This window comes from Anser brachyrhynchus (assembly GCF_964034855.1).
Source record: "Anser brachyrhynchus genome assembly, chromosome: 27".
Lineage (NCBI taxonomy): Eukaryota > Metazoa > Chordata > Aves > Anseriformes > Anatidae > Anser > Anser brachyrhynchus.
Window position 1 is genome coordinate 4,537,489 of NC_137720.1, and position 15,078 is coordinate 4,552,566.

The 15,078-nt window shown below is 42.6% G+C and overlaps 1 protein-coding gene across 2 annotated transcripts in view; it reads right to left on the reverse strand.

Moving 5' to 3' along the window:
• LZTR1 (leucine zipper like post translational regulator 1) overlaps positions 1 to 15,078 on the reverse strand; it is a 37,604-nt gene that overhangs the window by 15,162 nt on the left and 7,364 nt on the right. The window contains exon 10 of one of the 2 annotated variants that reach the window (XM_080569035.1): positions 5,676 to 5,828. The exons of the other annotated variant lie outside the window; for it this stretch is intronic. Coding sequence (XP_080425161.1) covers positions 5,676 to 5,828 — 153 coding nt within the window. The remainder of the gene's footprint in view (positions 1 to 5,675; positions 5,829 to 15,078) is intronic. 2 annotated transcript variants of the gene reach the window in all.

The following is a 15,078-nucleotide window of genomic DNA, read 5'->3' on the forward strand; positions in this document are numbered from 1 at the left end:
GACTCAAAGCTAAGTTTGACATAGGAAAATCAAACACGCTTCTAGAGACAAACAGATTCTGAAAACGTGTTCTGTAGATAAATTTAGAGCTTATTCTGGGCATTGTCTGGAACTGAAAAGGTAAGCGTGCCCCTTCCCTGCAGCCCACCGAGGCAAAGCCACCCAGCGGTGGCCCAGCCTCCCTTCCGCAAGGAGCCCGGCCACCACTAGCCAGACCCCCAGGGAGCAAAGCCACCCCACGCTGCCCCAGCTGCTCGTAGGACCGAGGGACTGAGGGATCACACCGCCTCATCCAACACATGCTTCACCCCGTGGATTCCTGAAGTGGGAAGGAGTCCCTGCAAGTCAAACCTGCAGTGGTCCTCTTACCACGTTTTTCTTTCCTATTTCTTCTGAGGTTACACAAATGGTACCGAGCGAAGCAGCACATCTCACTGAGATATCTATATAAAGCCTTCGAGTGGTGATAGTAACTTTTTTTCCCTAGTTTGATCAGGCTTCTTATGTTTCCCAGGCAGCAAATCTCATTAAATCTTTGCCTACTAAGTAAAAAGCCCTCTGGTATAAGAAATCTTCTCTTCTTGTACATATTTATAGACACCACTCAAGTAAACTCAAACATGAAACAATATTATGTTTATCTGGAGAGGCATATTTTCCATGAAGCCATGCTGACTGGCATTTTTCATTACCACCAAATTATCCCTTTCACCACAGCGTCACACAATGGTCTCATTTAGTTTGCTGCTCACCAGAATTTGCATGACTTTTTCTTTTTCTTCAAACTACAGCTTGCAGGGATCCAATCCCCCATACGGCAACCAGTACCTGTATTTTTAATTCTCAGGTGTACAGCCACGGTTTTGCTCGCTTTATGTTTGCCTGCACCAGTTCGGCAAGCCATCGAGATTGCTCTGGATAAACAAGATACCTTCTGTCTCCAGCATATGCCATGGATACATCATTAAAGAACACTGGAACTTAGTGCTAAAAAATACTGCTACGGGAAGATTACTGAATAATATTGGTCTACTGGTAAATTCCTGCTGGCACCCATTTGATACGTCTCCAAAAGAGGATGGTAGTGCTGCAAATATAGTCTGTTTTATACAGCCAGCATTCACTCATACTAGTAATCTCATTTTTCAGTCAGTACATCTTATTTAATTAATCAAACATATTATATTAGGTTAAAAAGACACCAGTGAGTTTATCAACCAAAGCTCCAATCTCATTCCAAAATACGAACTCTGCTTGCCAAGACCTATTTTTACAAAACCAGATGAGCTGCCATGAGTTATATTGTATTATCTTTCTTGAAACTGGCTCTCCTATCAAAAAACAAACAACCAAAAAAAACAACAAACAAACGAACAAAAAAAACCCCACACAACAAAAATCAACTGTCAGAGATCAAATGCAGGCCACCTGGCTCGTACTTATTCAGGTCATTTTCCCTGCCTTTTTTTTTTTTTCCTCAAATAAATGATACTTTAGCTTTGTTTTTAATCTAATTCTTTAATACCAAAGGATTTGCTTCTAAAAAGTCAGCCATTACGTTTAAAAACCACTTACTTTTTTTCCAGTCAAAAAAAACCCACTATAGCATTTTCACAATCGGTACCAGAAAGGAAACGTGAATCATTTGAGTATTTAATCAAGTAACACTTCACTTGCTAGTCACATCATATTTAACTCAAACAATCTGTAAGGAACACTATAATGATGACTTTTCTTTTGTAACGGTTGGTACCAGAGCGGTCAAGTAAGCAGAGCCTTGCCATTTACTAATTAACTTAAGCAATCAACACAAGCCTATTTTTTTAATACGCATGTTGCATTCTTAAACCGAATACTAAGAGAAATGTACATATTGTAGGATAACCCAGAAAAAGGAAGGCCATACACAGTTCATCAAAACATTCTGCAGCCGAGGGGCTCGGGATATTTGCTTTGCTGAATCGGACGAGCAGAATTCGAGCCAGCCCAGAACTTCGCGCTGTGGCTGCAGCCTTGCTGAGCGCCCGATGCCACGGCCACGCACCCCCAGGACCGAGGCTCTGGCCACAGAAAATCGGATGCGGCAGGTAGTCACCTTCCTACATTTCAGTGCGTGTCATCAACAGTTTGGAACAACTTAACTGGGGTTATGCTGGACGTCCCGTCACGGGGAATTCTCAGATCTAAAAAGCCCGGTTTTCTAAAATGTGAACGTACCTCGCCCAGGAATTGCTGACGGAGCTCAGATGATGTGCGTGGCACAGCCCAGGTGACTGCATCCTAGTCTCACCTATCGGGAAAGCAGCTCCTACACTAGAGACCTGGCGTTCCCAGTCATCCAGGATGACAGAAAACATCACCTGCCCAACCTCAGAGGCGAGAGGAGGGCTCAGGCAGTGCTGGAAAACAGGGGCCACGAAGAAGAATCCTCCTCGGGCTCTGCAGTCTCAGGGCTGGGTGCTCACGTCCTCCTGCACGCAGGACGCTAACCCAACATCCTTCCTTCCATTCCAGGAATGGAAAAGTAGCGAGGAGAAAATATTCAGAACAAAACGAATAAAAGCAGAAAGGTTCAAAGAGCTCAGGAGAGTGAACAGCTGGAGAGAGGCACGCCGGGCTGCATGCTCCCCAGTCCAGTGCCAGATGCCAAAACATCCTGCCCTATCTTCAATCTTTTACTGGGAGACCTCCCAAGCTGACAGAATCAGCTGCTGAATGTGTTCAAGCCAAGTACGGCTTAAATGGAACAGGTATGAAATAATAACTGTTTTGCTAGCTGGGATGGCCAGAAAGCCTCCCAGCATGGGACTCTGGAGAAAAGAAGATGAGAGAATTTACAAAATCTGAAACGGAGCCACAAAAGCTACGTGCCACATTCGATACTGGGGTCCTGGAGTTGTGTGGCCTTATTTTAAACAGCAGAGATACCAGCCATCGCTCTGCTCACCGTCCCCAGACTGTGTTTCACAGACCGTGCACAGGAGAAACCACGCAAGGTGTCCTCCCTGGGGCTGAGAGCCCGGCTGTAATTCAGGTAGTGCGTAACCTACTCAATCTGAGCTTCTTTTATGCAGGTATTTTTATACTTGGGTTTTCCTCAGTACTGAAAGAAGTCTCATCCCTTGTACTAATGCACACAGTCAAATCTGATTTGGTAAAAAAAACAACAAAAAAAACCAAGAAGGTCATTTCATGCAAAGGTGGGACGAGAATCAGAGTGTCTAATGGAGGAAACCTGTCTAAGACTGTGAAGGCCAGCATTGAGCATGACAGGGTTGCAGCTACCGGACCACAATCCCTTGTCTGAGCCTGAATGAGAGTACAGAATCGCTGATTTTCAACACGCAATCACTCTCCTACAAGTAACTGGGCAGGCAGAAAAAGGTGTATTGTGTTTCTTCCTGTTAAAGCTAGTACTTGTGCTGCATCTTCTTTGCTGTGATTTAAGCATCAATGTCACCAACTCTTGTCCGTCTCACTAGAAACACAGAAAAGAGCTTTCCTCTGCTTTCTGCAGCAACTGTTCATGCATTTCAAAATACGTGCTTCACCTCGCATCTCTCCCTCACTAGGCATCTCCAGCTCTTTCAGCTTTTTGCTGGGGTCACGTTTGCTGACTGCTCTTACTGCTTTGCTAGGGATGCTCCTGATGGTCCACATATCCGACCGCACATCTGCGCAAATAAAGGTGTGGTGTATCCGAACTGCCTCAGACAACACAACTATCACTCAAATACATGGTTAGCAACTCCTTGCTCACAACAACATAAGCCAAAGTTATGGTTAGGAATGGCTGCTTTCAGAGGAACTAAGTCAGTGTAAAGAAAATAAGAAGTTAAGCTTTTGTTTTGCAGTGCAACACATTCATCCTAATCTTCTTTTATGAGTCAACTGTCCCCAAACGCTTGTGACATAAGTATGTGTTGGTTATTCTCATTTTGGTGTTGGGAAAAAAGCTCAAAAACTTCCCAGTGTCATCCACGCTGGTCTACCCTTTGAGCCTTGCCCATCAGCTCCCACCTGGCTCATCACCCGTTCCAAGGCAAAGCTCCAGGCGCTCCCTCGCATGGAGCACAACCCTCTCTCCTCACCTTCCCAGCCCACCGTTCTGGTCGCACGAGCTACCTCACCACGTCCAACGAGGTCTGCAACTGCATGGCCTTCTAATTCCTCCTATTTCCAAAGCCACGTTTGTGTAAAGGCAGCCGAGACGGGCTGCTTTCACAAGGACAGAGCCAGAACTTTCCCAGTCGTGTTGTCCACCAGATGCTTCCTCACTGTCTCCCATGCCTTCACTTTTCATCTGATTATGACAACCCTTCCTTGAGGTAGCTTTGCGTAAATATTCCAGATAACAACGTTGAGAAGTGCACTCAGGATTATGATGATAAAAGAGGCACAACACCTTACAGCTAGGCCTGGGTAAGGTATGTTTAATGACAAAGGTACACCAGTACACCCACTGGTAAAGCCCTCCTGGTATAACAGCTGATACCTGAAACCGGCACTCTAAAAATACAACTTGAGTCTGGCAGGCTAGATAATTTATGCAAACCACAGTTTTTATTTGTAGTAACTGTGATTTCAGTACGGGTTTCTTAAGGGAGTTTCAGTAAGGGAGTTGCTGGTGGAACTTGGTTCACACCTGAATCCAGGCAGCTATTGTCCCTCTTGCTCAGAGCACACACCAGACTGCTAAAACCGCAGGTGCGTTGCCAGTCTGAATGTATTTGTCACCCCTAGGTCCCATACTTATCTCTCAATCAACGTGATCTCCTTACTTTATTAGCAGTGCCTGACAGAAAGAATTTTAGATTCAATCCTGACAGCTCTCAAGATCCGGGCTGGCACCACTCCCCACGACACACTGCCCTGCTTCATCCGTCGAAGTGTTTTCCCTATTTAAGGTTAATGGGATTTGCAATCTGAGGTTCCTTTCAAGCTGGAATCTTTGCTTTCAAGAGCAGATCTCATCAGTCACCCTTTCTTCCCTTCCAGTATACCTCTCCATGCTGCTGCCATGATTTAAACCATCATTTTCAAAATGCAAGTATTTCAGAACTTTTTTTTTGGGGCATTTCTTGCACTCAGAACTCATTTCAATACCCAGTCTAGACAGCACAAATTGAGAGCTTGTCCTGTGGCACTCCTCGGGGTTCTGATTTGACTTACAAAGCGGTGCATTAGTTCTGCTTCTCTCTGTGCTAGAGCCTAGCAATCATTCAAATAGTTGAGATTAGAGCCCTGAGCATCAACTCTGGTGCTGATTCCACATACTTTAAAATGAACTTAATTAAACCTGTGCAAACCTCTACATAAACTCATTGGTTTCAATTTTAACCTCACCAGGAATACATTCAGCTTTACTTAAAGTCCTTAACGAATCAAGTTGAATCAATGTAAAAGTAGAATTAAATCAAATGAATACTTTTCACTCAGGGGTCTATAACAGTTTTCTATAAGCAATTTAGAACTCATGTGCAGAATTGAAGCTTAAGTGGTTCTTAGATTACAGCTTAAGGTGAAAAGTCTCCAGATAAATTCAAGGAGAAAAAAAAAAAAAAGGAGTGGAGGAGAGAAAGTATATATAAGACCGAAATTTATTTCTCTCTCCTAGAATAGAATTTAATTTGCCCTTTTTTTTTTTTCCCACTTCTGCATGTTTCTTTATTTACCTCTGAGTCTGCTGTGGGTGGCTGCTTAACTGTTGTTATGCCGAAATCTAAACCAAATACATCCCGAGACTTTTTTAAACCACGTTCTTCTGAGGGCAAGGAAGGAGCTTCTTCTGGGGCAGATACTCTCTCAGCCATTTCTGCATGGGAAACCTGGTTATGAGATTAAAAACGGTAACGTGTAAAAGTACAGATGGGAGGCATGAGAGACTGGACACCGAGCAGGAGTCCCCCTGCAGCTGAAGCTCCAAAAGATCACGCCCATATATCCAGAACATTCAGAATCGGCCCAGAGAAGCATCAGAGTCTTGTTTGCAGCCTACCACTGTGACTGAACTATTCAACAGATTAGCCATGTAGTTCGCTTATGCTTTTTGCAACAACAGATGTACACAGCAATTAAAACCTTAAGCATTAATTCCTTTTTGTCTGCCCTCTTCCTCCACTGGCTCTCCGTGAGAAGCTAAGGATTTTGTTTATTGCAATCAGGAAGAATTCAGATCATGAACAAAGATGGCAGAGAGGCAATATCTCAGATATTCCCATAGTCGGAGACAGATTTCCCAAATTTGGCTTGATCAAAAAACGGCGCAGACGAAGCACCACAAAGAGACAACCTGGACCTCAAGTCAAAGCTAGCTAACGTGTTTGGAAGAGGACAAAGTAAAACTTTCTACAGCTAGTAACAGCCAAGCTTGCCTGTTACGCCACGCGTTGGCTGCTCCTTGCGGCCAAGCGCTCAGCCGGCCCTACTCGTGGTCCAAACGCAGCTCCTCGGTACTTCTGTCAAGAAATCTGGGTCAGTTACAAAAGTTTCTATGAAGCTCTTCCAAACTTTGTCGTGGTAAGATCCCTTCTCTTGGCCGTGAAGAGTACATTAGCTATACATACTGTTATTGCAGCCTGGGAGTATCTGTGCTGCTTCCAGTGTTTATCTTGCATTGCCTATTCATTTCTGAAAGCATTTCTAACGTTTTCCATCCCTTTTCAGAGTGAAATTTCAACACTATGGGCAATACTAAGAAATAGCTAAAATCAAATCCACTGCAGCCACATTTCAAGGCTCTTCTTCCTCATTCTCTCAGCTTCTCAAACGCCATCCTGTATTTATAGGACGCATTTCTAATTGTGTAACTTCTGTCCTCGCCCCCATATGCGAAAGAGCACGTATTAAACAAGCTGATCGTTGCGCTGAACTCCAAAGCCCAGACCTCTTTCGCAGCCTAGGGTCATCGATGAGTATCCACTACCACTAACAACTCCAAGCCAAAATGAAATAAAAAGACCTAAAGCCATCAACAAGCAAATCTGGTGAACCAACATAAAGATAAAAAAATAAATATATTAAAATCTTTTTTTTCCTCTGAAACTGGAAGAAAACCATAAGCTCCAAGTCCAAATAGGAAGTCATTACTAGTAGCTGATTACACTCAAGAGATGCTTCTGCACTATCATACTAGGCAGCAGCATAAAATGCTCAAACAGATGGGCAGACAGAGCTTTGGATGTTTATTAAGTTCAAGGGGATTTAGGGACTAAAAATATTTTCACATGCTGAGTGCAGAAAATCTATAAACTTTCCAGGCAAAACTGGAACAGAACCATTTTATAGTGAATTTCAATAGGTCAGAGCTCTGCAAATGTGCAAGGAAGTAGAATGGAACTGCTGAATTGCTTTGTTGTGCCCTTCCTTAGAAAGTCATTCCTTTCTAAGGAACAGAAGTTATTCCTTTCTAAGAATAAGGCAATGGACTCATCTGTTCTAGACAACGATGGCTTACGGCACTAGACAGTAAACAAAGTGCTGTTTACAATCCACGAAGTACCTATTGCTTTTAAAACTCTTGCAAGATGTTAACCTAGGAACACAGCTTGGGTAAAGGCTTCTTTCACCTTTAAGCAGGATCAGGCAGCTAACCACAGGCCGGTCAATCCCAGCTTCAGTCCCGAGAAGGTGATGGGGCAAACCCTCCTGGAAGCTACTTCCACCACATGAAGGAGATGACTGGGAACGGTCAGCAAGGATTTACCAAATAACTCTTTCCTAATTACTCTGATTGTCTTCTGCAAAATGATGACTGGCTTGACAGGTTAGCGGAGGGCACCACATTCTCAGCACATCTGTAGCCGACATCAAATTGTCTGCAGCGGTTGAAATGCTCAAGGCTGCTTTTCAGGAGGACTTACCTAGGGTGGAAAAACGGGCTGATGGTTGTCTCATGGAGTTCAACTAAGGCAAATGCAAAGTCCCGTCCCTGGGACAGAATAATTCATTGCAATGATACAGCCTGGGGACTGTCTGCCTGGAAAGCAACTTTGCAGGAAAAACCTGGCAGTCCTGGTAGAGAACAAGCTTAACAGGAGTGAGCAGTGTTCTCCTGCAGGGAGGCCAACAGCATCCTCAGCTGTATCAGCAGACATTTAGCCAGCAGGCTGAGGAAAGTCATCTTCCCTCCGGTGTTCAGCAGTTACGAGATGTCATCTGAAGTACTCTGCCCAATTTTGGGCTCTCCAGTACAACAAAGGCACTGACCTACTGGAACAAGTCTAGTGCAAGGCTAACGAGATGATAGGGCTGAAGCACATGATGAGTGAAGGCTTGTTCTGTAAAGAGAAGAAAATTTGAAGGAAATACCTTACTGTCTGAAAGTACTGACAGGAGGAGTGCAGAGGAGACACTCCTCTGCGAGGTGCCCAGTGGAAAGACAGCAGGCAACGGACATAAGTTACAGCATGGGAAATTCTGACTTGGTATGAAGGGAAGACACCTATTACCATGATGGAGGACAAACACTGCAACAGGAGCAGGAAGAGGCTGTTCCTTGAGCAGGAAGATCGCTGGTCTTAGAAACACACAGAACTCCACTGGGCAAGGTCCCGGGCAACCTGCCCTAAGCGAACCTGCTGGGAACAGGAGGTTAGACTCGAGAACTCCAGAGGTCCCTTCCAACCAACCTGCTTTTGTGATTTTAAGATTCCCTCCCGTTCTTTAACATACTCCAGGTATGAAACTCTAGCTAAGCTCCTGTTATGATGGAAATTTAATTTATGTCTAAGATGGAAATTTAGCTTTTCCTTTCCCCTCTTATTTTCCTGATTGTACCATACAAGAAGATAAGGAATTAAAACTCTATCACGGATACCTAGAAAGGGCCTCATTAAAGGTTATTTCCATTCCTCTGTCCCAACCAGGGTCAACAATACATATTTCATTCCTGAGAGACGTTCATTTAACCAGTTCTTAAAGATTTCCAGCAGCAGCTTTCTAAAAACTTCTCATGAAATCTTCAACACTGCAATTCTGTTAGTAAGTTGAAAATATTTTGTCTGCAACCTAAAAGTTGAAGACCATGATGAAGAAACTGAAACACAGGATAAAGCACTAGATACAAAGTCATAAATATGAGTAAGCTTGGTGTGATATCAGCTCTTCCAGAGATTTTGTAGTTGTGGTTGTGGTAAGTAATAGGGGACGGGACAGTGCACATGATTTGATATTCCACTCAGCTGAAAATGAGATTTTTTCCACTTGATATTCACTAGAGAATACAGCATGGAAACTGAGAGCTTAGTTCTTTAACAATAACATTCAAACACATACCGCTATCACTGCAAAGGTTGGAATACGAGCCAATCTGTAATTTACTTGAAGATTACTCTACTAATACTAAACTCATTTTCTTTTAAAATAATTTCTATACATATGTTGCAAAATTGAAAAAGTAGTCTTAATGTATAAATCATCAGAGAGGATTAGGCACAGTTTAAAGAGCAAGTGTTGCCGAATCCAATGAACATGTCTCAAAGGCCCGCATACTGCAATCCAGCAGCAGATTACAAAGATCAAGTGACCGAACACTTGCTTCTTTTTGGAACCCTGATGTGTATTCAAAGATCAAATTACTGTAATTGTACTTCTGGGATCTCAATTTGACTTCCTGTATAAAACAACCTACAAGACTTCCTTGAAGCAGCACTGAAGCCTTTCTTCTTGGAAAACTTTCTCTTTAGAAAATATCACAGCCTGTTTTAGAAGTAGTGAAGAATGTACCAAAGAACTCTGATAAAATGTTCCAACGAATCATTACTCTCATTCTTCACTGTACCTGTAAACTTTTATTTCCTTCTCTTTTTCTTAGACTGAATATTTCCAGTTTCAACTTGAAGCCACTGGATCTTGCTTTATATTTTACCAATAGATTAAAAAACCTCTAGTTTCCCAAGTAGGCCAGTGAAGAATTAATTTCCTAAACTTTCCCTATAAAGACTATGCTACACAGCTGTTTTACTATGTTTCCCAGATTTTAATCATTTTCAGATTTCTTCTCTGAACAACCGCCTTGATCTGTAAACACAAGATGGTAAGATATTATACTGGAAGATTTATCTAAGGAACACAAGAGTAATGTATTTATGTTACTAAACGATGCTACGCTATGTCAGCTGGTAGAGCCAAGAATATCATTAGCACTTCCAGCCATTTTACATTACAGGGAGCTTGTCTCAGCTACCCACAATGACTAAAGTTTTTAAGTCATTGTTTCCTAGGATACTGTTACAGGAAACAGTTAAGCATAGACCACATATCCTGTTCTTAGATATGTTTCTTTACAGACATACTGAAATATGTCGTTTGTCTGTGCCTACCTTAACAAGAAATCCAAATCACTGGGTGGCCTCTTATTTTAATCATTAAAACTCCAGACAATTAGAAAATACCAGGGGGAAGCCGTGATTTCCTGTTTTCTTTCAAGGTCATTGACAAAAGTTTTCAATAGTGCGACAACAAGAAGGGGTCTCTAAGGGATCTAAGCAGAATCACATGCAGAGTAACCACTCCTCATCCAAAACCTTAGTTAAAATCTTTCACTTATCCAGCCTTATATCCGTTTAACGTGAGTCATGTTAATACTGCATTGTTCTGGTTTCTTCCTGGTAAGTGAGCTACAGAAATATATGCCTCCTGCCTAGCATCCACATAAGCCTGAATTTTTCTTTCTCTGGGATAATTGTGTAAGAGCACATCATAAACATCACTCAGAAAGGATATGAATGCAGACTTGACAAAAAGAAATCAAGGTGCATAACCATCTTAACTATAGTCTAATAATCATTTTTTAAAATAAATCACGTCTTTTTCTAGATGTCTCTCTAGTTTACTGAGCACAAACTTGAAAAGGTCACTGGTATGACAATTTTGATTTTTAAAAAAATATTTTCTAAAAAGGATGCAGCCCCGAACACTGCATTTTATTTACTATCATACGAAGTATCGGTCTTCTCTTGAGACTGTGAAATGCCAAATTTTATCTCTAATAGCAGAATATGATACCCTGGCAACTACGCTCACCACATCTGAAAGCAATGAGATCTTGTCAGGGGCCTCATTGCAGGAATTCAGACTTTTGTTCACATAATAATGTTTCTTTTGCCTGAAGATACCTCAGCGGGTGTAACTGATCTCTGCACAGGGAGACTGTGGCAGACTCATCCATGGCAGGATGAGTAAGTACTTTTAATCCTTCTTAGCTGCCCACAAACCATATCACAGTAATCCATCTGAAGAACTCCAGAACTGTGCCTCAAAGTAAGCCAGAGAAGGTTACCAACACATTAACCTCCTTTTTTGTTTATTAAAAAGAAAAGTAAATCAAATAATAGAGCTTTGAAAGTCAGAACTGTATGTTGCTCTTGGCTTTGAAACGCCTAATTGTGAAACTAAAATGTTCCACAAGCCAAGCATTAAGAAATTTCTCTTTTAACTTTAGGAAAGGCAGGCTGCTTGCTAGTACCTGCAGTCACTGGGGAGTCAATGGCAATTAGCCTGGTACGAGGGCAGCAACCCATACGCATTTTAACCTCACCTTCCTAACACTTTGTGAGGAAGCAGAATTTTCTTCCTGTTCCTACAACAGGACCTTGTCCTCTACGATGCAGGTGGCTGTTTCCAAACACCATTTTTGATTCTGTGTGACTGCACACACAAAGGGGGTCAGCGCCGATGTGCTTCCCTGCCAGACCTCAAGCTCCCTGCCGTTGCCTGCAATATGCTCCTCTGCTCTAGGACAAACCGTGGCTGCTGCGTGCGTGTGCATCTGTCTGCTGGGAGGCCACTGTGATAGATGGGGCATCTTCCCTCCTGCTGCCTGCCGATTTTTTGTGCTCTTCCAAGCTTCGCTAGAAAGGGAAGGATATTTTGGGTTCAGTAGAAAAAATCAAGCGCAACAAAGAAATAGGAAAATCTATTTAAATTATTTTTAAATTCTCTGATAGCCCTATATAAAGGAAATCCAGCACCTCAAGAAGCTTGAGCAATGTTATACAGACAAGAAAGGACACAGACCTGATATTCCTCCAACTGCCTTAGAAAAGAAGAACCACCAACTGTGAAAATCATCTAACAGAGAAAAGATGGAGAATAGCTCTGCATGCTCGGTAAAATACATATGTACATATATTACAGTACCAAGAAAAGGCCTGAGGAAATATGGATTGCAACTGTGCAGCTCAGAAAGCATGTCTTGCCAATCACTATGATTTCCTAACAGCGTAACAGAGGAGTTCCTGGTTTATTTTTGAACTGCTGATCTCTTTTCAATTTAGGACCCTCTCTTCTGTTTTTTAAGTCATTTTCCAATCCTCCATGCCACAGCAAAGCACTGTCAACAATTCTGAGAGACCTGAGCAGAGAACTAAAACAGGTCCACTGCCAGACTCATTTCCAGTCTTTGCTCTACCCGTTTAGAGAAAATGCAGAAAATGCAAGACTGTCTCAGTGCACCTACAGCACCTGATACGTGATAGCTGCCTGTCCTCAAGAACTGCTTCAATGTCCTTCGTGGAACTAGCCCTGTTAATAGCAAAATTGTGCTCTGCCCTGAGCCTCCTCTTCTCCAGACCAAACACCCCCAGTGCCCTCAGCCGCTCCTCACAGGACTTGTGCCCCAGGCTCTTCACCAGCCTCGTAGCCCTTCTCTGGACATGTTCCAGGGCGTCGATGTCCTTCTTGTAGTGAGGGGCCCAAAGCTGAACCCAGCACTCGAGGTGCGGCCTCACCAGAGCAGAGTACAGGGGGGCGATCACCTCCCTGCCCCTGCTCGCTGACTATTCCTGACACAAACGAGGATGCCGTTGGCCTTCTTGGCCACCTGGGCACCCTGCCGGATCATGTTGAGCTGAGCATCGACCAGCACCCCCAGATCATTTTCCTCTGCACAGCTTTCCAGCCACCCTGCCACAAGACTGTAGCGCTGTATGGGGTTGTTGTGGCCAAAGTGCACGACCCGACAATTAGCCATGTTAAATTTCATCCCACTGGCCTCTGCCCATTGACAGATCCCGTCGAGGTCTGCACCTTATCTCTTTTCAAAAAAACCCTAACTGTAAAACTAAGGTTAACCCTAATTAGGACCCTAAAAAACACATACGGCACCAGTTTCTCCCATCAAAAAGTGCTCCCAGCGGAAGCCTTCAGGTACACTCAACTCCCTTGGGGAGCCTTTACGGTTGGGAGCACTGGCGCTGTACGTGTTTTTTAGAGTCCTACTTAATTTACTGCAGGGCCTTCCCACCCTCCCGCAGATCGACACTTCTCCTAGCTTGGTGTCACCTGCAAACCTACTGAGGGTGCACTGAATTCCCTCATCCAAGTCATCTATGAAGATATTAAAGAGGATTGGCAACACCGTCCCCAGTGCCATCCAATCCATCCACCAAAAAAAAAATCAACTGTTTCAAAGGCCAAGACAGATTATGCTACTGGACACTAACAGAGGTCACCAGCATTTCACATAGAAGCAGAAATTAAGTGTTGGGATAACATTGCACTCATTGTCTTCTATTTAATGGGATCTTTTTCAACGTAATGGGATTCGTTCTGTTCACAAATATGGATGACAAAGGAAATTTCAAGTTCAAAGAGTGTCCTGGGAGTAGTATGGTATGAGAGATTTACTGCCACCGTCAAAAGTCTTTACCAAAAGCCTATATAAACTTCAGGAAAATAATTCCAAGAAATGATGTACTTATCATTCCGGAATACATAAAATTATTTAGAACTTATTTAAAATGTCAAAAGTCTCTCAGATCTTGCAGTTAATCAGTCTTTTTAGAAAATTTACAATCACGTTTCAACAGTGCTTCATTGTCACTTCCTATTTCTGTGAAATTAGTCTCTGGACACCGTAGCTGCAGAAGAACCTTCAAAAGGTAACACACAAAACCAGCACAGACACCTGCCTGGGATTAGAGACAGCCCATGAATAGAGTTTTGAAATATGGAGTGCCATATTCATTTTAGTAGGGCCTAAATCAGGTAATAGTGCTGTTTTACAACACTGCCAGCAGTTCTGCTCCTGAAAGTGATAAGCATGGTACTGTGAGGAACCGATATTTGAGGAAGCCTTGTATGTCAAATAATAAAGGTGGTAGGTACAGAATGTTATCTACCTTCCCAAAGGTGGTCACATCTTTTAAAAATGGGGATGCCTTTTTATTGATTTCACGTTAAAATAAATGAGCTTCATAAAGCATAAGATAGGCTACCTTGAAATACTTTATAGTCAAATAATTTTTCAAAATCAGGCCCACATCCATTGTTAATTTACAAGCGGTGTGTAAATGGGATTTTCCTATTCATGAAATGCTGAATTATGTATCTTTGTAAACAACTAAAATACAGTGCAGCAGTCAAAGATGTAAGTACCTCTGTCATACCAATTCTGGCAAAATTAGTAAATCTGCATTTGATCCTAATCCATGTAATATTCATCCCTTTACGGTATAACCTTAATCTCCACAGTTCTCTAGAGAGCACACAAGCATCTAGGCATTTCTTCACCACCCATCAGCTAACACAAATACCCTAAACCTACTGCTAAATCAGCTGAAATATTTTAAATTGGCTTAAAGCCAATTGGCTTAAAGCAAATTCTATTAAAATGACCAAATACAGTCAACATAGCCATTCCAACTCCAGGAAATACGTGTATTAGTAGAGGCTTCAAAAAAACTATTTTTCTTTTGCATGCTGGGAAAGAGATGATTAGAGGCCACCCCATTTGCTAATATCACGCACTCAGCACTTCAGCTCTGCAGTGCCAGGTTATCTCAGAGACGAGCATTTATCAGTGTGCTATGAAAAAAGAGCGACATTTTATCGCATAATCACTACCCGTCCACAGGGTGAGATTACTCTTAATCTTTGTCAGACTGACTCACAACTTGAATTGCAAGTCTTTTACGGTATTTCTTTAAACAGCAGTAAGCAAAGTTTTAAACATGACTGCAGACTAATAGTAAATCTGACTAACTTTCACAGGCTGCTATCCATAATCCTTCAGCTGCTTAACCATTAGTGGGAAGGAACTACTATTATTTAACTAAAAGCCCCTGTCCTTGTCAA